This window comes from Nilaparvata lugens, chromosome 3 (genome assembly GCF_014356525.2).
Source record: "Nilaparvata lugens isolate BPH chromosome 3, ASM1435652v1, whole genome shotgun sequence".
NCBI classification, from domain to species: Eukaryota; Metazoa; Arthropoda; class Insecta; order Hemiptera; family Delphacidae; genus Nilaparvata; species Nilaparvata lugens.
In genome coordinates, this window is record NC_052506.1 from 30095753 (window position 1) to 30120778 (window position 25026).

At 35.3% G+C, this 25026-nt stretch overlaps 1 protein-coding gene across 2 annotated transcripts in view; it reads right to left on the minus strand.

Moving 5' to 3' along the window:
- LOC111055642 (limbic system-associated membrane protein) overlaps positions 1-25026 on the minus strand; it is a 208870-nt gene that overhangs the window by 62371 nt on the left and 121473 nt on the right. For both annotated transcript variants that reach the window (XM_039423482.1, XM_039423483.1), the window contains exon 3: positions 1019-1213. In XM_039423482.1, coding sequence (XP_039279416.1) covers positions 1019-1213 — 195 coding nt within the window. The remainder of the gene's footprint in view (positions 1-1018; positions 1214-25026) is intronic.

The window sequence follows — 25026 nt, forward strand, 5'->3', positions numbered from 1 at the left end:
AGTTCAAGCAGCTGAAATAATTTATTGGTTGAGTTGCCAGACTAGATTGTATGGAAATAATTGAGTTGAATAGTTTATTTCAATGTATCAATATTTTGTGCGAAGGAGGAGATCTCCAAAACCTAAAGTGATATAGTTATTGACAAGGTTTGTCTCTCTAGAGTGTTGTGAAACTCAAACTTCCTCTCATAATTCTCTTGAAACTAACATGAAACAGAATCGAAAGACAGGTGATGCAAACTAACTAAAAAGTATTTACTGTTCTAAAATCAGATTACCAATAAATTTCATGAGGAATAATTGAATTTGTCACTTGAGAAACAGCTTATGTTCAAAGAAGTGAATTTTTGGGGAATGACAAAACATCTTTTGATTCGATTCTCAGATATTTTTCACACATTTGAAGTTTATATTATAGGATTGTGAAGGTGTTTGATAGGCTAAGAATAATAACAAATTATCCTTATACTTTCATTTTATGATTAAAAAAATTAATGAACCCACTAGAGATTTGTTGTTTTTCCAATTAATGGCCTGACAGTGTTGAAAAGTATGAAAAGGCAAGACATTAGAGATAAAACCACAGAAACTATGATAGAAATCACTCATTTATCCTACTAAAAGTAGAATGTGAACTATTCAAACTGGTAATAATTGATTTAAAGGTTTTTTTCTTTATAGTTCAATCTCATCTGCTTAAGTTGTTTTCCAATCATACATTTTTGAGTGAAATTCACCAACAATGTCTTCTAGGATGTCCAATTCAACCTTCTTGTGATCATTCCTTGAATATTGATTGAAACGCAGTTTTCTTGGTAGGCACCAAGGTTGCCAACTTGTGATGATATATTATCATCATCACAAACTTTTATTTCATCAACTATAATATCTGTTGATATTTCATGAGATACCTGAATGATTCCAGTGAATCTAGTAAATAATACCCAAAGTTTCAAATTAAAGTAACGCAAAGAGAAGTATGATAAGGTTGGAATTGGTGTGAGTAGGACTAACTTACCAAGTATTTCAACAGTATTGATCTGGTCACGGTACTCGCCAATCTGACAGACGTAGTCTCCGGCGTCCTGCGGCATGACGTTGCCGATCTCCAGGTTATAGCCGTCGACCAATCGGAAGCGAGGATCCCTGGTGACCATCATCTTGTCAGCTGTCACCACTGCGCTGCCTCGCCGCCACAACAGCACGTACGAGCCTGTCACAAACAAACTTAATTGAATGGCAACTCTGCAAATATCAACAGGCTAAATCCAACTACACAACTTTTGATTACTATTCTCAGTAATATGAACTAAAACGGTATGTTCTATCAGACTATGTATTTTGAGATATCTATCTGCTGAGGTTCAGTTACTTTTCTATTATTGGTTTGTTCATCCCACATGTCACTCAGGTAATACACGGACCCATCTGCCAAAGTCTCTTCTGATTGTCGAAGCTAATTTGATTCAAGAACAGCTCGAATTGAAGTGGAAGATGAGTTAATCACAAATTCCCGTTAATGAAATGAAAATGCTAGAATTGGTCCAGTCACTATATACATTGGTGGCTGCAATTTATACTGCTCTGACATTTTAATAAATATATTGTTTGGATACATAAGAGACGTCCACAACCAATTCATTCATGCAAAATTCCCTTGTGCCAGACACACAGTGGCCCAAAAACCTCGTATTCTCGGTTCATTTTACAGTTTCCAGCTATTTCCGCCAAATCCAGTAACCAAACAGAAGAATTTGCAGCTGTCTTTTTTTCAAAATGAGATCATTCGGAACTCTTCATCTTCAATGAGTACTGGGTTACAATTTTCCAAAAATAAGTAAAATTCCAAGAAAAACAATTTTTATGAATTTTAATTTTTTATCAACAATAACTTCCGATGTTACCGTTGAACTGTAAAATTCGAGAACCAGTATTCCAATACACAAAAAAGTTACCAATTTTCATATTTTAAGCTGCGTATCTTATACTTCAGATAAAATTTTAAAAAGTTCTTAGTTTTTCAATTTTTATGAGCATATTAGTAGCCCTGAATAAGGATGTTATAGGTAGTATAGTGAATATGGAACAACTTTGAATAGTTTTCGTGAGTTTGTCCAAAATTCATCCATATCCTGTTACCATAATCCCAGATAATCATTGAATTATTGTAAGGAGAACTCATATGAGAATATCAACTCGAAGATGAATCATCATGACAATTCAAAGATTCATAAATGATCATTGATCCTTAATGATGATGAATGCTCATCTGAGATGTATTTCTGCAACGAGGATGACCATTGTTTTGAGATTCGCCCACATTCAGTTAGCCTATTATACTTGGGTATGAGCCTACTTTGTTGTTTGTTCCTTAGTTAAGAGACTACCTGAGGCTATTCGGCTCTCGTCAAGTCCAACAATTGTGCTAAATCTTCCACGTTATAACTTTGTGGCATTATCCTTTGCAGGAAGTTGCTGAGCAACGTGGGATTTACAGAATGTAAATCAACAGTAGGCTGTCCCAATTGTTTGTTGTTATAATGTTTGTAAGCGCATCTAGCAATTTCTGAATGAGTAATTGTTCATGCAAATGGTGATATGATTAATATGAGTGCAAGAACAGGACTTTGAACCCCATAAAAACTAAAAAATCGAATTACACGAGATGAGGTTTTCCACAACAAGTTGAAGTTTCTTCCATATCAACTTTAATTGGATTGATGTGTGAGGTCATTTATAGGTTCTGAATGAATATAAATAGTATAAGGTCGAGCATTTTTATACTCTGTACAAAATAACTTTTAACTTGGGGTGGCCATGCGCAGCAGAGAATGCATAAAGCGGTAGAGATGCAACAGTGGTGACGTTGCCGTTTTGAACCTGCCAGCGTTCTCCAATTTCAAGTGAGTATACAAGCGCTCATGTTAAACTTACGAAGTTTCCTCTCTGCAAGCGCTGACTCGACTGATTCTAATCGAAAAATTGGCAGCTCCGCTTCCACCTATGACTCTATCCATCGCTGTTATTTGCTGATCTCCCTCCGTTTCTCTGCACCGCATATTCCTCCAAGTCAGAAGTAATTCTGTACGGAGTATGGTCTACTACCTTCTCGCACACGTGCTTATTGATAATTCTCCAGTGACGCAACCTTCTGGAGAGAAGAGAAATGTCGGTGTATGCTTCATGTAGACCAATTAAAAAATTGGGAATGGAGCATATTTCTTCCCTTGATATTCCTGCTAATTTTATCAGTTCGCCAAGTCACGGTTACTCGTGAAGGTAATCTATACTATAATAAAGAAAAGAACTGGCTTATACACGTACGGGATAGGACAATTATGTTTGACGCCAAACGTCCATCACTTCTGAACAACTGGACTGATTAACTTGAAATTTTGCATATAGATTCTTAATTATTATCCGAGGATGGTGATCCTATTCACCTGGTAAGCCTATTTTGAATTCTTCAAGATTTCATTACGTCAAGTTTGCAGCTAAAATAGACCCTTGCGGAGCACGGGCTACCTGCTTGTGGAATGGTGAATCTTTGTTCGTTTGAATAGGATATTATGTATGATAGAGAAAGAATAGTATGGAATGGATGATAGTTATTCATATCCCCTACATCAGCCAATAATATTTTATGATTGGCACCACTGCTTCCTTTACAGAACTCTGGTTACGTGGCTGCAGCAGAAGCTGAGCTCTCTGAATCCCAAATTTTTAAGCTATAGACGTTATTCATCGATTGAACTGGAATTTTATTGAGGCATGTCACAGCTTATAATGTTCAAAAATATGAAATATGATAGAGCTATCGGCTGTCAAGACCATCGTCCTCCCTGTCAAAAACTGTTGCTTTGCAAGTCGCTTTCTCAACAAAGCCTATTAATCCCAGTTTGAACGTTCATATCATAGCTTACCTGTCCGAACTCAACTTTTTCAGTTACAAAACTGCGCTCTGTTTCCAGATAGAGTTTCTGTAGTGTAGTGTTAGGCTAGCCTCCTGTCAGTTGCACCAGAATCAGCTTCAACAATAGATGAGGGAGTTTGAATTATTATTCAAACTCTTTTGTGATTTTGATCCAGAATGAGAAAATTATGCTTTGCCAGTGGATTCAGGGTATGCAAAGTTATATTTCCAGAAAATAAATTTCAAATTGAAGTTATGATGAGAAGATCAAGGCTTGAAATCATTTAAATACATAATTTGAAGAAAAGAATGCTGTGCAAGAATCGCAATTATTGTTGAGGAACAGGAAATTTTTAACTACTGACAATTATCATCACTTTAAATACAATTATCATCACTTTCAATATCCATGATGAAATCAAACAGGATTGAGAGTGACAAAGAAATCATGGAAAATATATGAATCAGAAACAGGAAAAATCAATCATGGAGAGAAGTACATTAATTTTATCCAATGAAACAATAAATTCTTCATGAGTGCAAAAATTATCAATTCAGGTCTATTTCAACTCTTTGAAGATATCCAAAGCAACGATAAACCATTGAAGGACTCTCCGAAGAATATTATCAATCCTGGATACAGTCAATTACTCTTAGATTCCAATATTTCAAAAGCCTACATATTATTTACTTATTCACTAGCAAATGTTGAATGGTTGCGTTGATCATTCAAAACGATTCGAGATTATCCAACATTGATGAATCAATAAATTTAATATGTTAACAGAAATCAGTACATACTTTCATCGCAGTATACACTAATATTTAAAAGCAATTAGATGTGGAGGGAAAAGCAGTGTAGGAAACGATTTTAGAGTAAGAATTGAAAAATTATAGCATTCACAAATTTCCCGATATATATGCCAATCCTTGAAGTAACTCAATATGAGTTTAGATTTTAGATTGAAGATTAGTCCAGCCTTTGTCCCATGGTATTGACCATATCTCATTCGAACAATGCACTCTAAATTTTCGACAGCCACTGTTAACAATTTCTTGTCCTCTTTATCACTACGTCTACCTCATAGTGGAATGAGTTATTCCCTTTCCCGTTGAATATAGAACCCTCTATCTAACGGTCGTTCTCCCAAAATGGATACATCATGCTATTACGCGTTCTGCTGAATATTTATTGACCGATAAATTCCAATTTCAGCTCCCATCATACTCAACATCACTGTTCAAACTGTAAATATTCATATTGATTTACAACTTACACACAGGTGAACATCAGACTATCAGGTGAGCTTTTGTAGGAACTCGTTGTTTGGCGATGGATATCATAGGGATAGATACATATACTGTAGTATGTGTCAGCGTGTGATGCTCATGTGAAGGTTTTTGTCAACTAGTCATAGGAGAACATTATAGTGGACCTACTTAGTAGACCACTAAATTGTATTCGAAGAAATAAATTATTATAATTATTATAATTATAAATAATTGTATTCGACATAAAAAAGCATTTATTGATTCTATCTACACTGTGCAAATGATCCTTAACCGTATATACAATTATTATCATATACGGATTAACAATTCATAACAGCAATGAGGGTTAGGAGAACAATTACTTATCCAATCCTCTTTGATAATAGAGAGACTAGCTGTACAATGATCATCTCTTTCTGAGAACTCCAGCAGTGTAGTGAATTTTTCAAAATCCAATTTCAGCTGTGCTATGCTCATTGAGGCTTTGATCAAGTCAATTGAAAGGCGAGAATAATAGAATAAATGATAAAGAGTCTATTGATAGCGGGAATTGAAAGAAAGTTTGAAGATTTACTGGGTACACATGTGGCCAAATTAGATAGAAGAAATTTAGTATTCCATTACCATGAATACCTAGAGAATGGTTATGAATGTTCTCATAAATAACTTATAGACTGTGTGTGAATCACAGATAGAAATGGATTGGACAACGAGGAATAATATGAGATATTTGTGAGCTGAGAGAAACGAGCTGTAAGAGCCTCCAAATCGTAGTTTGGGAAGGAGAAATTCTCATTTCGTCGGACAGATTTATTGCTCAAAGAGAACTCAGTTGCTTTGTGAGAGCCTCATTGGAACTGGTTTTATTTATTGTCTACTATCTAATGAACTGGCCATTTGCTTATGCTACTAGAACAGCAGAATGGAATTCACAACATTGTTGTTTGTTGTTCACATTGGTCAAAGATTCGTGGAATGAATTGAATTTACAGATATACTATCACAAAATAGGCGCACATGAACGTATGCTTCATCTATGATGATACCATGGACTGCTCACTTCAATCATATGAATGTGAGTGAAAACAAGATGTATTTCCAGGAATTTTGAATGTCTAGTTTCATAACAAATGAATTCAACAGAATTTCGAACCTTTGAGTCAAAATGTGATCTTGTCACTGATTCTGTTGTTGATACATTCAATCGATAATCATCAATAGATATTGTAGCGTTGTAGCGTATTGAAGTCATCAATTAGACAAGCGCCTGATCATCTTGCGAACATAGAGAAAATCTCTCACGTCCCGTTCATGTTCGGCACGTGTTCGGCACGTAATCTATACTCACCTTGAGGAGTCAGACTGGAGGAGCCAGGTGATGAATCGAAAACTGCCATTTAGAAGCACAGTCACTTATACACATTCAAGTCAATACAAATAAATAAAACAATATCATGTTTCTGAACAAATGAATCAATTTTATTCATTACATAATCATAATATGTTTCAAGTTCGACATTAATTCTTCAGTATTGTCTTGATAACTCTCAAAATATCATTGCTCAAACAAATTTTGCAACGGTACAGTACCAAGTACCGCACATACAGCGTTAAAGTCAGAGATCGTACGAGGGTTCACAGTTTACCTAATGAGCATGCCACAATTGGTCTACAATGGAATGCTGTTTAGAAAATAATACTTTTATTGGGTGAAAACAATTGGTCAGAACAAAGACGCCGTGGGCTTATCTTCTCTGTGGTTAACAATGACTGCGGCCACGGCTCCCCCGAGATGACAGTGTAGTCTAGCATAGGTCTGAATAGGAGCTTCCTCTGCACTTCCTGCAGTTTCACACTGCCTTGCTTTATTGTGATTGTGATGCTGCAAGCATAGCTACCACCGCCGAGTATTGTACTGCAGCCTCAGTGCCTGTCTATGGTGGCTTAACGTCGGAGGTGGAGACAAAGCTGAGAAGCCATATCTGTATTATGTGTTATTACGGAGACTAGAGCATGGTGGTTGATGCTGATGAGCAGCCACTGATGAAACTGACATTAATAGGAGAGTATCATCCGACAATAATTTCAGTGAATCGGGAAAAACTTTTCTTAGAGAAGGCCAACAATTGAAAAAATTAGGTGGAAATTAAATTTTTTTCATTATTATTATCATCATCATTCCAATCGTTTATTCTTTCCATGAACGATCAATACATTGGCTTCATTTTGTTCCACATTGAGAATAATGTGGACAGAACACGTAGGTCGCAGTTGAGCTTTCAGATTCGATCGATGCAATAGGTAACCTGGCAATGATAAAAACATTCAAATGTCATCGTGCTGAAACTCTATCACGTGAAGTTCGATCGCGAGCGCGACCTGAAATGAAATCTAAACTTCGACCTGACCGTTCTGTTATTTCCCTAGGAGCGAACTTATTATCATCTACCATCGATAGAAGCATGTATTTAAGCAAGACAGTCGAATTTTGAGTAAGGATGTTTTCTTTATTCTTGCATAGATATAGCTGTTTGAATTGTGCTATCGACGTTTAACTGGTACAAATTGAAGGAGCTTGAATGGAACAATACAAGAAGCTTGAGAGAAATACACTATTGTTTCCTGAACTCTCAGCCACATTTTTGTTCAATTATTTCAAATGGGCTGATATTGATTTTAGGATAGTATTCAAATTCTTTAGTTGACAGTAAACAGAACGTTAAGAGGAAAATACATGAAGCCTAGTCTTTCTGATAGTGAATGACATTTCTGAAAGTAGCAGTCAATAAAGTCATTCTCTTTTATCACTCAGCTTTTCAATGACCACAAGCAACGGAGTGCACATCTAGGAGCGGAACAGTATGAATTCGTAAAGCTGCAGCCTGTAGCCCTGTTTACGACACCTATTCGACGTTGTGGTACACTCGATAATATTATTTTTGTTGATCGCCAATCATTAAACGTCGGTGATGATCGGTGAAGGGGGAGGGTCTACCTCAATCGCCGGCAAACCCAGCCTTGCGACTACTCAAACCTCAGAATTGCTTGCACTAAAAATAACAAACCTCCAAAACGAGTGCTGTTATCAGTCTGGCTGTCCACAGAGTGGTAACTATCGGCAGTAAAGGCAATATTCAAACAGGAAGTAGTACTGACTCACAACCAGGAGGAGCTAGTGTTAAGGGTCTGTTTGTTGGTAAGGGAGGGGCGGAGACCCAGCTCGTCGGAATAAATTACCCTTTTATTTCTCTTATCTCTCTTCATCCTGTCTGGGTGACGCCACCCCATCTTCCTCCAAGTCTCGATTGTGCTAATAGGCAATTTTTCATCCTATGTTTCGGAAAGTAAAGAGACGAAAAAGAGCATACCCTGTCCTTCTCTTACTCCGCATGGACCGGATTCGGAAATAACGGCAATAGATTGTTGGTCGTGTGCCGCCCCCTGGGGTTGAAGCCGACCCTTTGCAAATAATGTACTCGCCACTTGCACGACGTTTTAGTGCCGTAGCTTAAGCCGATGAATTGGTGTCTGTTCATCTGCTGATAAGTCTTGTAGAGGTACTGATTGGGAGAGATTTCAATAGAACTGGCGATTATAAACGACAATATGCGATTGAAAAAGGTAAATTCACGTTCAAATATGGGGACATTCAAGTAAATAATCGATTATTGTTTTTCTCACAAACAGTATTACTCCTAATAACTCCTCACTACTGAGCCTATGTTTTCGAGAGTAAGCAGATTCAAATTCCTACGAAACTGTTGTTCAGGGTGGAAAAACCTGGAGAATACTATTCCATTTCAGAAACACAAACTATAGTAACAGCCTTGACGCACATTCAGTTATTGATGGAAAATGCTATAGTCCCAGGGAAGTGGCCTCTAATCAAGCAATGCTTACCACTCTCTTCTGAGGTACGAAAATATGAGTTATTATGTTCAAAAACGATTTAACGAGAGAAAATATTTTTTATAACAATAAAATTGTAAACTATGATTATGTTTAATGGGTGATCCATATTATTATAATAGTATTTGGGTTCGATTTTTTGTTTTACTAAACACAACAGAGAATATAAATTATAATAATGATCATATGGTATGAGAACATCTCGTGATCACGTAATTTTCATAACAGCTATTCGTATTCTGAGATAACGCGGATTGTACAGGGAACAGGGCACAACGACTTCATTTACGAGGAGATGGAGTTCCTGTTCTGAATTCCGTTTATTGAGAAATAATATGAATTGAAATACTGTATTTCGGATCATCATCAATCATTTTCGATCTCGATATTACATTTTGTGATGAAGATGACAATAGGCAATTGCAAACGAGAACAGTGCATTTTGAAAACTCATCTTAATATTGTGGGGACCAAAACACCGTTAAAACATTATTCTCGCAACAAGACATGTCTAGAGAGACAAGAGCAGGTGATGTTAGATGCTATCGAGGCCTATGGAAATGATAGAAGACCGGGGAGTGGAAGAGAGACGTCATGTTCGCGGGAAGGAAACCTCCTTCGCCACAACGATAACAATATAACTTGCTGAGAGTACACTTTTCGTCGCCGCTTTAATTAAAGTGTCTAGTGCTCCGTGATGAATGGCGTTTCGAACTCTCTCTGCTCTTGCCTCTAAAGACATGTTATAACCGTTGCAGGTGATTTCTAAGGCTGAGCCAGGGGGGGTTTATGCTCTATTCTCAAGTCATTAGCCACTTTACCTCCAAACAAGAATGCTACGAATCAAATTCAAATTCCAAAGCTGCAACAGATGTACGCGACTTATTTGGTTCCCTTAAGAGCAACATTAACTTACTGTCATATTCTAGGTTGTACAACCATCAAACCACAAACTTGTAGATCATGGAACTCTCAAACGCTTTGAGAGTTGTTCATCTTTATACCAACATAGTTTTCTCAAGAGCATCATTATTTCTACAGAAAATCAAACACCTCGTTAGTGAATCTCTAAATTTATTTAAAAATGAAAAGTTACTTTGTACTGGAAAATCTGAATCTCATGTAGATTCTCTTCATAACTATATGCATATGTATATAAGCTATCATCTAATATATAATAAATTCATATTATTGGATTATGGATCATAGATTATAGATTTGAGATCTAAGATTATAGATTAGAATTACGGATCTAAGACTCATTCAGCTTGAAATTTTTAATAGCTTGTTGTTCGAATTCATGTGAAATCCATAGAGATATTTACAAGAAAAATGCTTCTCCATACAACATCTCTTGTACTGATTCAGTATTGCTTACATCGAATAATATGCTTACTAAATGCGGAAGAAAAACAGATTTATTCAGATCAAGTTACAGTTTTATTCTGTTGATTTGCATACAATACCTTCCAACGCCCCCTACAAATATTATTCTCCTGGAATTGTGGAAAAGGAATCCACTTGATTCACTTCTTTCAATGCACTCTTCCCATATAATTTCCATCTTACTCATAGCACTATAGTATACAGTGTTATATGTACATAGATATATGGACTATATGAATAATAATCTGAATTCTCATCAATTTCATCATGTTCAGATGAGACTACAACATATTACTGAACTATTTGAATGGAGGGAGTATTTATTTCAACAGAACGCATTGCATTATTCAATAGGCATTGCAAACCATCAGAATCGCATCTTAATGTGATCAGAAGAATTTGAAGTAGCTATCACATCAATTATTATCATCATCCAATATATCTCCATTCCTATTTCATCTTCCAAATTATTCGTCATTTGATTTGAGAATAACAAATCCAAAAATTCTATTGGAAGATGAAAGCAGGCTCATCTGAAAACTGTTCTCCAGTTTTTCTTTTAATATTATTGTGATAGTGTTTGATAACATGAATAGAATGAATAAAAGGATGACCAGAGATTGCTCCAGAAATGACAATAATAATTTAGTGTTTGAAGAATTTCAGAGATTCTACAGTTGAAAAATGTGTACGAAAACTCAGAATACAGGCCAAAAATGTGTTGCTTCTAGAATCAGTATGAATGCTGGACATATCCTGCTTGTTGGAATGAGAAATAAACCTCTGTATTATATATGTATCTAGGGCGAAGTCACTGAACTAGCATTGAAACAGGTTCGAAAGAAAATACATTTCTCCATCCAATACAGCGATATTAGTTTCCTTCTGCAAGATCCCAAGCAACGAAATTCAGTCGTTAGCAACAGAATCAAGTCGGGGTTTGCTGGCACGCACTCAACGCTGTGACTTATATTTATATGCAAATAGATTAAATATCATTTCGTATATCTCTGGTACAGGCAGCAATAAATCACTAGCATTTTGTACAATCTCTTGCTCTTACTCTAGTAGAATCACTCATGAAAGCTACGTGGTGTTTCTTGTACATTAGTAGTAACCATAGGTAGCCTAGTAGGTAAATTTTCATTGCATGGTGAAACATTTTTCCATTCTTTACATTATTTTCACTCGTGGATAAGAATGTTGTTGCTTCAAGAATGCTTCAATCATCAATCAATTTATATAATATATTCCAATATTTTAAGGTCATGGCACATTTGGAAGCGAATAGTTAGGGAAAGTAGAATATTAATTCTAAATTATGCTATGAATCACGCGGCTGGCCATGAGCTTCATCCCTTTTATCCGAAGATAACGATTTCCTTGCAAGTAGCTGAGCTGCGGTGGAAGCTGATCTGTGGGTACAGCCGAGCTTATTTTGGAGGCAAGACGGAAGCCTGCAACTGGTCGGTCGTGCCTGCGTCTGTGTCTGCGGGGACTCTGCAAGTGTACGGTCAGGAATATCAGAAAAAGATTAGGAGAAATCCCTTTCCGATACCTGTAAGGGCTTGAGCTTATTGTTCGGGTGCTTAACCACGTTTGTAGATTGCGATGCCGAATTAGAAAAGCTCTTGGTCCTGCTTTGTTCCGTGGAAAAAGGAGAAGACGTATTTCTTGAGATACAGAGACGGAGATGAAAGTCCACTCAGTTTTCAGCAGCAGATTTATTTTTCTCCTTGAATCTTACAATCCTTCTCCGGAGCTGCATGAATCATTATACCACAGCTTAACCGCTAACAGCATTTCATCCAATCTCAATCAATTCCATCAATTTCATTAATTGTGATGGAGAAAAACTCATTTTGATTACGTATCATTCGATAATTTATTATCATTGGTATCAAAATTATCATAGTTTCTTATAAATATTGCGATTTCATCACGATCTTACATATTAAAAAATTTATCGTTTTGAACACAGATCACTGAGAATACTTTTAATATTCTAAACACTTCTCGGAACAAATGTTTTCAAATTCAAGTTTAATATTTTACTCGGTTCTCCAACGTTCATACTCATGATTGAACATCATTTCGATCTTTAATATTCAAGATAAATCATCATGACATTGATGATATGGTCATATTCAGCTCATGACATTGGGTTTAAGTGGAACTGTTGCTTGTTCATTCTGGTCTTATTTTAATCAATGGTGACGTATTTTGCTACAGATTGGATTGTAATGGGAAATAGTAAGTACATTCATTCACTCTACAATAGAAAAGTGTTTCCTTTCACTAATATTCGAAATTCCAAAGCGAAATGGAATAACGATCAGAAAAAACAAACGGATGAAATACTAGAAAAGTATAATCCCATAACCTTATCTACACTTTTATTTTCTACAGTTCAATCGTGAATTTTCAATTGAAAAGCGATTTACCACAGCAATATCAATATTCTTCAAAAATTTGCTTGAGGTATGATGCCCATATGCAACGGTAATTAACAACTATGATTTTCAAATCTTAAATATCACCGATCACCAAAGTGATAGATTTGAGGTAATCCAAGCTATTAATATTATGAAACTATTAAAAACAGATTGAGATCAACTCGTGCAGAAGGATTTCGAATTAGCAGCACTGATTGGAAACAAGCCGGTATTGAGATCAAAGGCTTGGCATAGAGCCATTTTGAGGCAATTGGGAGCCATTAAAAGGGTGAAGTCGGGCCCTGGGGGTTTGTGCACTGTCAATGACAGAGGAAATAAAGAGAAGTTCCATGGTGAGGTTGAAAGATCTGAAGGAGTAATTCGCTTTAAACCACAAAAGAGTGGGAGAAGAGAATAGGAAGTGTGTTGAGAAGATGAAGAACTACGAGAAATGCTATATATTCTTTGTATTGCGCCGTCTGACTGTCCAGGTTTTCGTTCGACACAACGTGAACGTCGTACCATTCGGATCAACTAATCTCCTTCAGATCAACTCCCTTTCTCTTCCCACTCCTCTTCTTTCCTCTCCGTCCTCACCATGTTCGGAAAAGTTCACGTGTGGGCTTATCTCAAAGGTAAAAGTAAATGGAGCCTTGATAAAAGAAGCATATAGAGAGGAGAATGAATTCGAGAAGATTTCGTTTGGAGGAAGATCCAAGTGCGGTGAGCTCCGAGAGATACGAACGATTATTTCATTAGGAAAGACCCTTTGGGTGCACTATTCCGCCCTCCCATCAGAGGGTTGAGGTCTATCGATAAAATTGGACTCAGTCGATGCTGTGGTTTCTTAGTTATCCGTGCTGAGTGAGTATATGTGAGAGAGTTCCTCAAACATCATTCTCATTTTTCCAACAAGCATCCCAGAGTTTATTTCATCCAGATAATTTATCTCAGATCTTAAAATGTGAGCGTGGATCGCGAAGGGTGATCTTAATCTTGATTTCATTCTAGAAATCTTTATATCTTTTTTGTATTAAAAAATCATGGCAATCATTAGTTCTCCTCAGTCTCAGCTATGGATTCCCCTAAAATAATTAGAGAAAATAGTTTCTTGGTATCTTCAATATTCCTTCGATAGTATTGTGGATATCTCTTTTACCAAGAGACTACATCATTAACTGCATTATTAGTTACGGTTTTCCACTTCAACTCATTAATTTCAACTGTTATTTGTGATTTTTTATTCTCCGAATTCTTAGTTCTTCATCAGAATTTAACTTTGAATAACTTTCATATATAAAATATGTATTATATTGAACAACTCCGAATGAATAACGTTCAATTTTCTATTAATGTTCTTGTTGGAGAAGCTCCTTTTTCAGCCTCCGTGGAGACAGATCGTAACAGATTGAAACGCATTCTAACTTGGTGGGATATGCGGAGCAGAGGAAAGTAGTGTTACAGCGCCCGCGATGTTGCAGAACGGAGAGGGTTCTGTAGTCTATGAGTGAGTGTTCAACACCACATGGGATCATGCTGTACCCGAAGCATACTGTACCCAAATATTATAAATAAATATTTAAATCTCAGTACCTTTTAAATTATTTTATCACAATATTTCGGACATTAAACGAATAATTAATGTCGACAGACATTATTAATGTCCGAAACATGTTGTGAAAAAATTAATTCAAAAGGGTACTGAGATTTATAATATTAAACGTAGCCCTGAAGAAAAAATACAATAAAATGGTGTACCCAAATAATATAATTTTCCCACTGAAAGCATTGCATCGACTGAGCCTATTTTCTCAACTCGACAACCGCGTTTGTGTCTATGACTACATTCATCACTTTAATTGGCTGAACTGATTTTCCATCTCCCTCCATCTCTAGGCTCCTCATATTATCCCTCATATCATATTATTTCACTGTAGTCTTTGATATCTCTGACCCACTCCGAATCCTGAACGGGGGATGAGAAACCTAATGTATCCAAACACTAAGTCAAAGCAGCTATTCTTCTGATAAATCATAAAATTGTTGTCGAGTATAATTTTTTTGGTGAATGTCTAGAATTGGCTTGATGTGCAAAGAAAAATTCGAGACGCATAACTACAATATTTAGAGAGGTTTAATGCAAGTTTTGGTGTTTCAAATCACTTTTCAAATTACTTACGTTACTTTCCACTTGAAATTTGTGCCACAAATCTTCTCTATAATGTGTCTAAGACATATTGGTATAGCTTTTTATGACTCAGATTACAAACTTTCAAGTAAAAATAAGCTATCTAAGATAATGGGAAACGGATTGAAAGATAACGCACTATGTTTTTTGATGGTCGAATAGTACTAAATATCGGGGCAGCGAGGTCGCTCGTTACTTTTATCCTATTATAATAAGCGAGCAATTTCTGTATTTACATTTTTATATCTGGTTATTCATGTTTAACGAATCTCGAAAACGGCTCTAATGATTTTCACGAAATTTGATACATAGTAGGTTTATGATATGAAAATTCGATTGCACCAGGTCTCATTCTTGGGAGAATTCGCTGAACGACACCAAAAGGATAATTCATCCTTGGCTGAGACAACTGTGGATAGTAGAAAGTGAGTGAGCGAGTGAGTACCTATGTGAAAAATCAAAATATCGCATATCCGAAATTCATAAGATGATATATAGCAAGCTGTGAAATATAAACACGATCATTATAGAAGAAAAAAACGAGCGAAGCTCGATGCCTTGATATGTTTTTGATAAACAGAACACAATTCTCTAAAATGATCGTGTTTATATTCAACAGCTGGCTATTTTTATGTCATCTTATGAATTTCGGGGATGGGGTATTTTGATTTTTCACATACTCACTCGCTCACTCACTTTTTTACTATCCACAGCTAGTTTTACTATCGTTAAGTGGCGTTTACACTGCCGGAGTTGATAACACGAGCTATTAACGAAAAGTTATTAACTTGACTGAATCCTTATAAATTTCCTTCAACAAAAGTTAATAATTCGTGTTTTTAACAGAAAATTTCTTGTTATTGATAAGATCTTGTTATCAATATGAATTCTACTTCCAAATGATTTCATTTAACGGGAGTATTCATATGATATAACAGCCGGAATAAAAAGCAAAAAATTGTCCTCAAAACACTTTAAATTGAAACAGGTGTTATCATTTACATAATGATCTCCATGTGATCTAATGTAAACAAATTATAATGCATTTACACCAGAGTTGAAGACAAAGGTTTTTAACATAATTATGTTAATAACATTTCCTTTTGACTGCTAATTTTGTTATCAACAAAAGTTGATAACTTTGTCACGTGTTTCGTCTGCAGCTGTAGTTATTAGGAAACAGCTTTAGTTGTAGGGTAGGGATGATGAGCGAGGGGGTTGCGGGGAAGATATAAACCTGCTATTAACAAAAGTTAATGCGATAGAAGAGGCTTTTGTTATTAACATAACACATTCCCTTTGATCTTTACCGACTCTCGATGGATAACATAAATCTTGTTAATAACAAGGAATTTTCTGTTGAAAACACGAGTTATTTAGTTTTGTTAAGAGAAATTTTTGTCGATCAGTGAAGTTGATAACTTTTTTTTAATAACTCGTGTTATTAACTCCGGTGTAAACGCAGCTCAACATGATGACTTTTGTAATTAACATCAGTTAATGACAAAAGTGTTAAAAACTTGTGTTATTAACTCTGGTGTAAACGCAGCTTTAGAGACGTTTTCGAGAACCTGAATATAACATAAATATCCAGATACATAAATAATTATAAATAACCAGATATAAAAGTACAGAAGTTGCTCACTTATTATAATAGGTGTCACGTTATTTTTGATGGAATAACGCTTAGCCTCCTGCTTGGCGACAATCGGTAGAGCATGAGAATTAATAACTATAAAATCTGGTCGTGGTTTTCTAGGCTATAATTTCACCAAGATCCTAAAAGGCTCATTCCGGAGCTCTCACGATAATTTAATACTGATAATTTATGAAAATATATGTATATATAAATATAATTTATATCCTATGGTATTGGGGAATAAAATGAATGGTACACCATGAAAAATTTGATACACATATTAAACAAATAATCTCAAAATTAGATCAAAGGAAAAATATATAGAGCAACAAATATCCAATGAAACAAGAAACGAAATCAAATAAAAATATCACAGATCAGTACTATTTTCTAGTTCTATAGCACAAAACTTTCACTTCATTGATCATATGCATTTATCTGCATGTAGCTTTGACAACAACTTGCTGTTGCTTGTCGATTTGGATAATCCTACTTTATATATTAACTTCCCAAATCAGAGCATGATAAATTGACAAATCAACAATTAAATATATATTAATTTCTACAGTTTCCAATAAATATATATATATATATATATATATATATATATATATATATCTCAGGGTGCAAGATTCGGCACCTGATAGAAATAGATAATCAATTTATCCCATGAACCAGAGCTACATTATATTATTGCAAATTATATTATAAAATCAATGATCATGTGAACATTAGTATTATTAGCTTAGAACTTAATATTCTTTCAATATTGGTGTATTTTTTGATATATAAATTGACTCGTTCCTATTCAATAAAATATTTCTTATACCATTTTTAGGACTTGCGCAAGTATTTTTATTAATTTATTAATTTTTAAAACCTTTCCGACGAGCTAGCTTTTATTTCTTATTTCACTCGAAGCACTGAGGGCGCCCTATTCTTATTTCGACTATTTGTCACTCACGTGCTGGATGTTTTATAAGTTGCTGATGGCGATCCGAATTCCTGGTAGTCCTGGATTATTGGTGGCCAAAGTCGTCTCTTCCAAGGGATTAAAAAATAGTTAAATGACTTTGGCTTTACTATAGCATCACAAAGTCTTATGGAAAATTAATAATTTGATTTAACTTTAAGTCATTAAAAAGGTACAGTAAAAGATATTGTGCTCTACAAATTTTGGTGACATTCCATGGTAGTGGTTGGCAGGCAAGTGGGCAAGTTCTACTTTCTTTTTCACAATTTTCATTTCCGACTTGCAAATTTGCATAAAATTTGAATAATTCGTTACTACGCCATTCAAGGCTCAAATAGTTCTTGCCAATCTATTAAATTATTACTTATGTCACCCATCTGACGTTATATCTGTCTTCGGGCCATATCCAAAACATAAACTGAACAACAATAATTCATAAACTCTTATCATTTATAAAAATTGTATAAGAATATAATTTATTAATGATTAATTCAACTGAACCACATGGTAATTAAATCTCTTTGGCAAGCCTAAGCCAATCATAGTGCATAGAAATAGCACCAAAAGGTGATCGTTTGAAAGCAACACATGTTAATCTACTATCAGACAACAAACCTGCCTTATCATATACGCTAGCACAGGTACATTGTATGAGAGGAACTATGTCTAGAGATTAAGCAGTTTTAAGAATTACATAAATTGAATTATTATTGTAATTAAAGGAATTATATTCTACTGCCTGCCACTGACGTCACGTCTAAGTCACAATCGTTCTACCAATGGCAAATTTTTCATGCAAATTATTACATCGAGATTCTCAGAAGAAAGGTCTAGCCAAGAAGCTGAGAGAAAAGACAGCACTTCCCTTTTGAAATCCTCACCGTTCAGATCTCTTTATAGTTACCAAGACCTATTCGTAGAAAATTCTTGTTCGATTTTATATGTTTTATTTGTGAGCCAATATTTTAGGCCAATCTATTTGTTATTTGTAAATTTATTTTCATCAATCGATAAATCAAAAGTTTAAAGTAAATTATCCCTTAATTAATTTGGTGAAGGAGATATTTAAATTAAAATTCCCCACGTGCTGAAACCGAAGCCTGGACCCGCTGCTGATCAAACGATTTTTGATCTAAAGAAGAAAACCACGACCACCAAGGAATTTCACGTGAGTTATAAGTTTAAAGGGGCCCCAATCTACGCTTCGAAAATATTTCAGTGCAGAAAAACATAAAATTTTCTTCGTTAAATTATTGGCCACGCCGACAAGCGCTTTAGCATTTAAGAGCCTAGAATTTATCCATATAGAATTTCTAAGAATTTGTAGTTTGATTAGCTATCCTCCGCTGCCAGAACCACGACCCCGAGCATTTTAAAAATATTTTATAATTCATTTTTTCACTATTTTTTCAAAACTGTTCAATTTTATCAATTGTAAAATTCTGTCGAATCACGCATGGTATCATGCAAGTACAAGAAAATTGCTAATCATTTTTGTTAATGTTAAACCACTTTCAATCTGTAAATTATATTCTGAATCTGCACTGTGAGATCATATATTTTATTATAATATATTCCAGTTTTGTTAATTCGTTTTCTGAGTTCGATTATTTCTTAAGCCTGTCAATTATTGTGCCTGATACATTCTATATCATCAAGAACCGATCGAATACGATCATTGAAATAATTGAATTAAGCTGGATATTGGAGCAGGTCTAGGTGGATGTAGCGAGTGGGGTCAGATCGAGATATTTATTCTTTATCCTTACCTGCTCATATATCAGCTTTTATCTGTTACCGACCTCGACTTAGGAGCGAACACATCAATTGTACAGCAGATGCAGCCAGAGATCATATAAATTCCTACAATAGAGCTTAAAACCCGACAAGACTCTGTTCTTGAAGTATATTCTGAACGATATTTGGTCCAAATACCGTATTTTAATCCTTCAGAACTTATTAGAGACGCAGTCCCATAAATTATCTACATCGGGATTTTTGCTCGACCTGTATGATTTTGTATGCTCATTCTTCACAGGTAATAATTTTAAGGTATCCGTATTCAGTGTTTAGCGTCCGCTACACTACTTATAAAAATTTCATCATTATACAATCTGTCATTAGAAGAATCAAGGGTGAGCGAGCGTTTAGGCCTCCCGCGATTCCGACAATTGTATTGAATCTTGTAGTGAGTCAATCAGTCTGGTGTACACTCAGCGTCCACACACGCCATTGCAAAATTTATAGCCTCTACACCATTGATTCAGTACAAGATTCACTCTACATGTGTGAAGCCGTTAAAAAACGCACCACAATATATAAATTGACTCGTTCCTATTCAATAAAATATTTCTTATACCATTTTTAGGACTTGCGCAAGTATTTTCAATACTTTATATAATATTATATAAGTAGCAAATTATTTCCATTTCTATTCGGCCGTTATAAATTTAGCCATGATACCTGATATTATCTAATCTTTAAAAACGTTATCGCATTTGACGATACCAGCCTATTATTCCACGTAGACCTATAAATTTCCTTCAAGTAGGGACTTCTATTCACCCATCAGAATTTGATACGTTACATAGGATAAACAAACTATTAGTTCTGTTCTCATGGAAATCCTATAACATCGCTCCCATATGAAATCGTTCCACATTAATCTACCATATGAATTGATACACGAAGAAGGAGACCTCTTCATATTGAGTGTGATGTTTATGAGGAATTCAATATAGAAGATCGTACACATACTTCTCTCACGATATTCTAAAATTCTCATGAAATTCTGATTTCCTCTCTACCTATAACTGACTTATATCTACCTATCTGAGCTCATGCATTCCCAGTGACTCTACGTTTAGAATTTTCAACTTCCATTTCAGATGGAGCATCTACCCACCCAATGTGGAATCATAAGATATAATAATGCATTTCGTGAAAATCCAAGTCTTGAGAAGTCATCCATTGTGCTATGGTAACAATTGTTCACAGTAACAATGTTTACAATGTAGCTTACATAATTTAAGTAATATAATTTGACGTTCTTTCTTGATTGACGAACAGTTACTGATGGAGACTGGAAATGATGTGTCTATCAATTGGTATGATGATGTAACAAGCTAAACTCAAGCTAGAGAGCGAGTTCTCTCATAATAGATGAGAAAGTTGAAGATTCTCTTAGATGAATGAGACGATTTCCATTATTGTAAATGTATATTTCTATTTGACAAAGAGATCGGGTGAAAAAGTTCTCAATAGGGATCCCTCTTGTTTAATTGTTTTCACATTCGAAAAGCAAAAAACTGAAGCATCAATATAACATGGTAATTGAAAGCTCATGCAATCCTAAAAATGTGACTATATGTACAAGATATTCTCATTTCATTTCAAAATCTCAATTGGTAAATGTTGGTAATATTAATATGTCCATCAGGAGTTTATTATTGTTTCCACCCAGAAACATAATATCATTCTTTTTCAATTTTGCAGATGAGATCCAGAACTGCACTACGTTGACATAATAATTGTGTAGTAGCGTGCAATATGTGCTACACGTCACTTTGTCTGAAAGACAATATCAGTAAGTTATTTGAGCTGGCACTTGCACTGGCACTGACCCGGTTTGCTGAGTTCAGCAACAGCTGTCCGAAATTAGCTCATAAAACTGCCTCTGTGTGCTAGCAGCATTTCCAATAGCTGAATCGACTGGGTTTCGATCTCAATCTGCGACGGTCGGAAATGGGGAAGCCCTGAGCCCTGATCCCTGAGCCACTGTTCACGGGGATGCAGTTTCCAATACTCCAGCACTCAGCCTGTGACATCGGATGTGAGTGGCCTGTGCACTTCATGCTATTACTTTTTTAAATGATGTAAAGTATCTGCATGTGAAGTAACATTACAATAACAGTACTTTCAGCTATTCTAGTACCGTACAAGAAATAATTAGGCTTACATACAAGAGTCAGTTAAGTCGTCACGATTGAAGTCGGTTCAAACACATCAAGATGGACTGAGAAATTATTTTCAACTGCTTGATATTTAAAATTGAATTATACAGTTTTAGAGTAACAACTTAGAATGTAACAATATTATATTCCAAATATTCATGTAGAGACTAGGTGATGGATGCATATTCCAATACAATAATTCAAAACTTCCAATGACAGGTAGCATATTCTTTATTTTTCGGGAAGAACCATTACTTTGCCAGAATGATAGTTATAAAATTTTGATAATACTGATGTCATGGATCGATTGAATGATCGATTAGAAATATGATTATAAGTGGTATTACAAATATGATCGAGTCAAAGTTGGAATGTATATTTGAAAAAAATGTAGAATTGTTACAGAGGATAGTTTTCCTTTGTATCGTGAACGATAACAAAAATTTAGCAGAGAATAATAATAGATGAAAATTGAAATATTTCGGCTTAACAAATACTCTGTGATATTTTCATCTAAGTTATAAAAGAAAAAGGATAACTCTCCAGTCATGACTTTGAAAGAAAATATTACGAGATTTGTTTTTAAAATTGAATAGAAGTTCAAGGGATGCCCAGGGAATAACTTGAAAAGAGGAATATTTTCTGTTTGAACGCGATAAAACGGGGGGGTGAGACTTTCATTAGCAATAATTCCAGCAAATCTCCTTTTTTCTCTTCATTACGCCCTGGAACCGTTAATGTTGAGCCCAAAAATTCGAGTTGAGTAAGCTTCCAGCTCTCTCTGCATCATTTCTCAGCTTTGCGCTTAGCATGTACCTAACTAGCAGTCCGGGCGAATCTTTGCAAGTTTTTCGCCTGTGTTCCAAAGTTTGCTTTTTCCTGTTAAAAACATGGCATGAAATTAGAGTGGACGACGTTCTATCAGGTATTACTGAGATTTTGTAGCGAAGGAAAGTAAACCCCAATAAGCCATGATAAGCTTTCTTAAAATTGAACGAAAGTTTCAACGTCCAGTTATCTCGTTTCTAATTGAATTGAAAGTTTGGGTTTCGGTACTATGAGAATCCATCGTTAATCCAAGTTCAAGAGTTAAGGATGATACAAATTATCAGAGACAATTCGTTATCCGATCAGACACATGAGATGAAAGTCCAATTTGCGAGATTTAAATAGATCTCTCATCATGCATTTGGATATTATTTGTTGTTTTACTAGCATCGTAGCAAATCAAAACTCAGATACGTAATCACAAATGGATGATTCACTCATCATAATATTCTACAATTATAATGTTTCCTTCAAATAAACACTATCATGTCACTTTTGAATATTATAAGTCACTATAATTTTCATGAACGTGTTTTTCGAATTCAATGGCATGATGCTGGATTCCCAGAACTTTTCATATCAACTCAATCACACATCATAGACTTGGAATATGATGAACTGAGATGCTATGCTTGTGTGATGCATGTCAGATGTATGTGATGCTATGGATACAGCTTTTCCTGATTTTCCACGGAATTGGTGCTTGCAAACTAATACAAGCACTCGTATCTGAAGATGGAACTTAACAAGAATCGCAAAGTTTTTCCAACTGACTGATCTCAATCAAATCATGTGCTTTATAAAGTATATGCTCACATGCAGAAGCAGCAAACTTTGTGATTTACTCAATTGCAGACATTTCCCTGACCCTGATCCCAATCGGCATCACTAACAAGAGCGAGTTCTTAACTTTTTCCATTCAATTTCCAAAATTACTTCCCGCTCCATATAGGAGTATTATAGAGTCGGGTCTTTCTCACACCCACACTCCTCTGATATACAACCCCTCCTTCATCCTAAAACTCATGCTATTCTGTCTCTAAAATGGAATTGAATTCAAGTTACTAATATTATTCCAACCTAGCTTAGTAGTTGCTATCCTTCAGCACCAAACTTTTTTCTCTTCATTACGCCCTGGAACCGTTAATGTTGAGCCCAAAAATTCGAGTTGAGTAAGCTTCCAGCTCTCTCTGCATCATTTCTCAGCTTTGCGCTTAGCATGTACCTAACTAGCAGTCCGGGCGAATCTTTGCAAGTTTTTCGCCTGTGTTCCAAAGTTTGCTTTTTCCTGTTAAAAACATGGCATGAAATTAGAGTGGACGACGTTCTATCAGGTATTACTGAGATTATGTAGCGAAGGAAAGTAAACCCCAATAAGCCATGATAAGCTTTCTTAAAATTGAACGAAAGTTTCAACGTCCAGTTATCTCGTTTCTAATTGAATTGAAAGTTTGGGTTTTGGTACTATGAGAATCCATCGTTAATCCAAGTCAAGAGTTAAGGATGATACAAATTATCAGAGACAATCGTTATCCGATCAAACACACGAGATAAAAGTCCAATTTGCGAGATTTAAATAGATCTCTCATCATGCATTTGGATATTATTTTTTGTTTTACTAGCATCGTAGCAAATAAAAACTCAGATACGTAATCACAAATGGATGATTCACTCATCATAATATTCTACAATTATAATGTTTCCTTCAAATAAACACTATCATGTCACTTTTGAATATTATTAGTCACTATAATTTTCATGAACGTGTTTTTCGAATTCAATGGCATGATGCTGGATTCCCAGAACTTTTCATATCAACTCAATCACACATCATAGACTTGGAATATGATGAACTGAGATGCTATGATTGTGTGATGCATGTGAGATGTATGTGATGCTATGGATACAGCTTTTCCTGATTTTCCACGGAATTGGTGCTTGCAAACTAATACAAGCACTCGTATCTGAAGATGGAACTTAACAAGAATCGCAAAGTTTTTCCAACTGACTGATCTCAATCAAATCATGTGCTTTATAAAGTATTATGTTCACATGCAGAAGCAGCAAACTTTGTGATTTACTCAATTGCAGACATTTCCCTGACCCTGATCCCAATCGGCATCACTAACAAGAGCGAGTTCTTAACTTTTTCCATTCAATTTCCAAAATTACTTCCCGCTCCATATAGGAGTATAATAGAGTATGGTCTTTCTCACACCCACACTCCTCTGATATACAACCCCTCCTTCATCCTAAAACTCATGCTATTCTGTCTCTAAAATGGAATTGATCAAGTTACTAATATTATTCCAACCTAGTTTAGTAGTTGCTATCCTTCAGCACCAAACTTTTTTCTCTTCAATTGATCACCGTCATTCGATTCCTGTCTATTGTCCCAGATTTGAAATAGAACTTCTCAAGATATATATATCTCAAAGAAACCATTTTACTTCTTCATTCAATAATTGCCATGCATAAAAGAGAGAGGATCAAAGAGACATCAAAAATTCAAATTTTTTCACTTCAAACT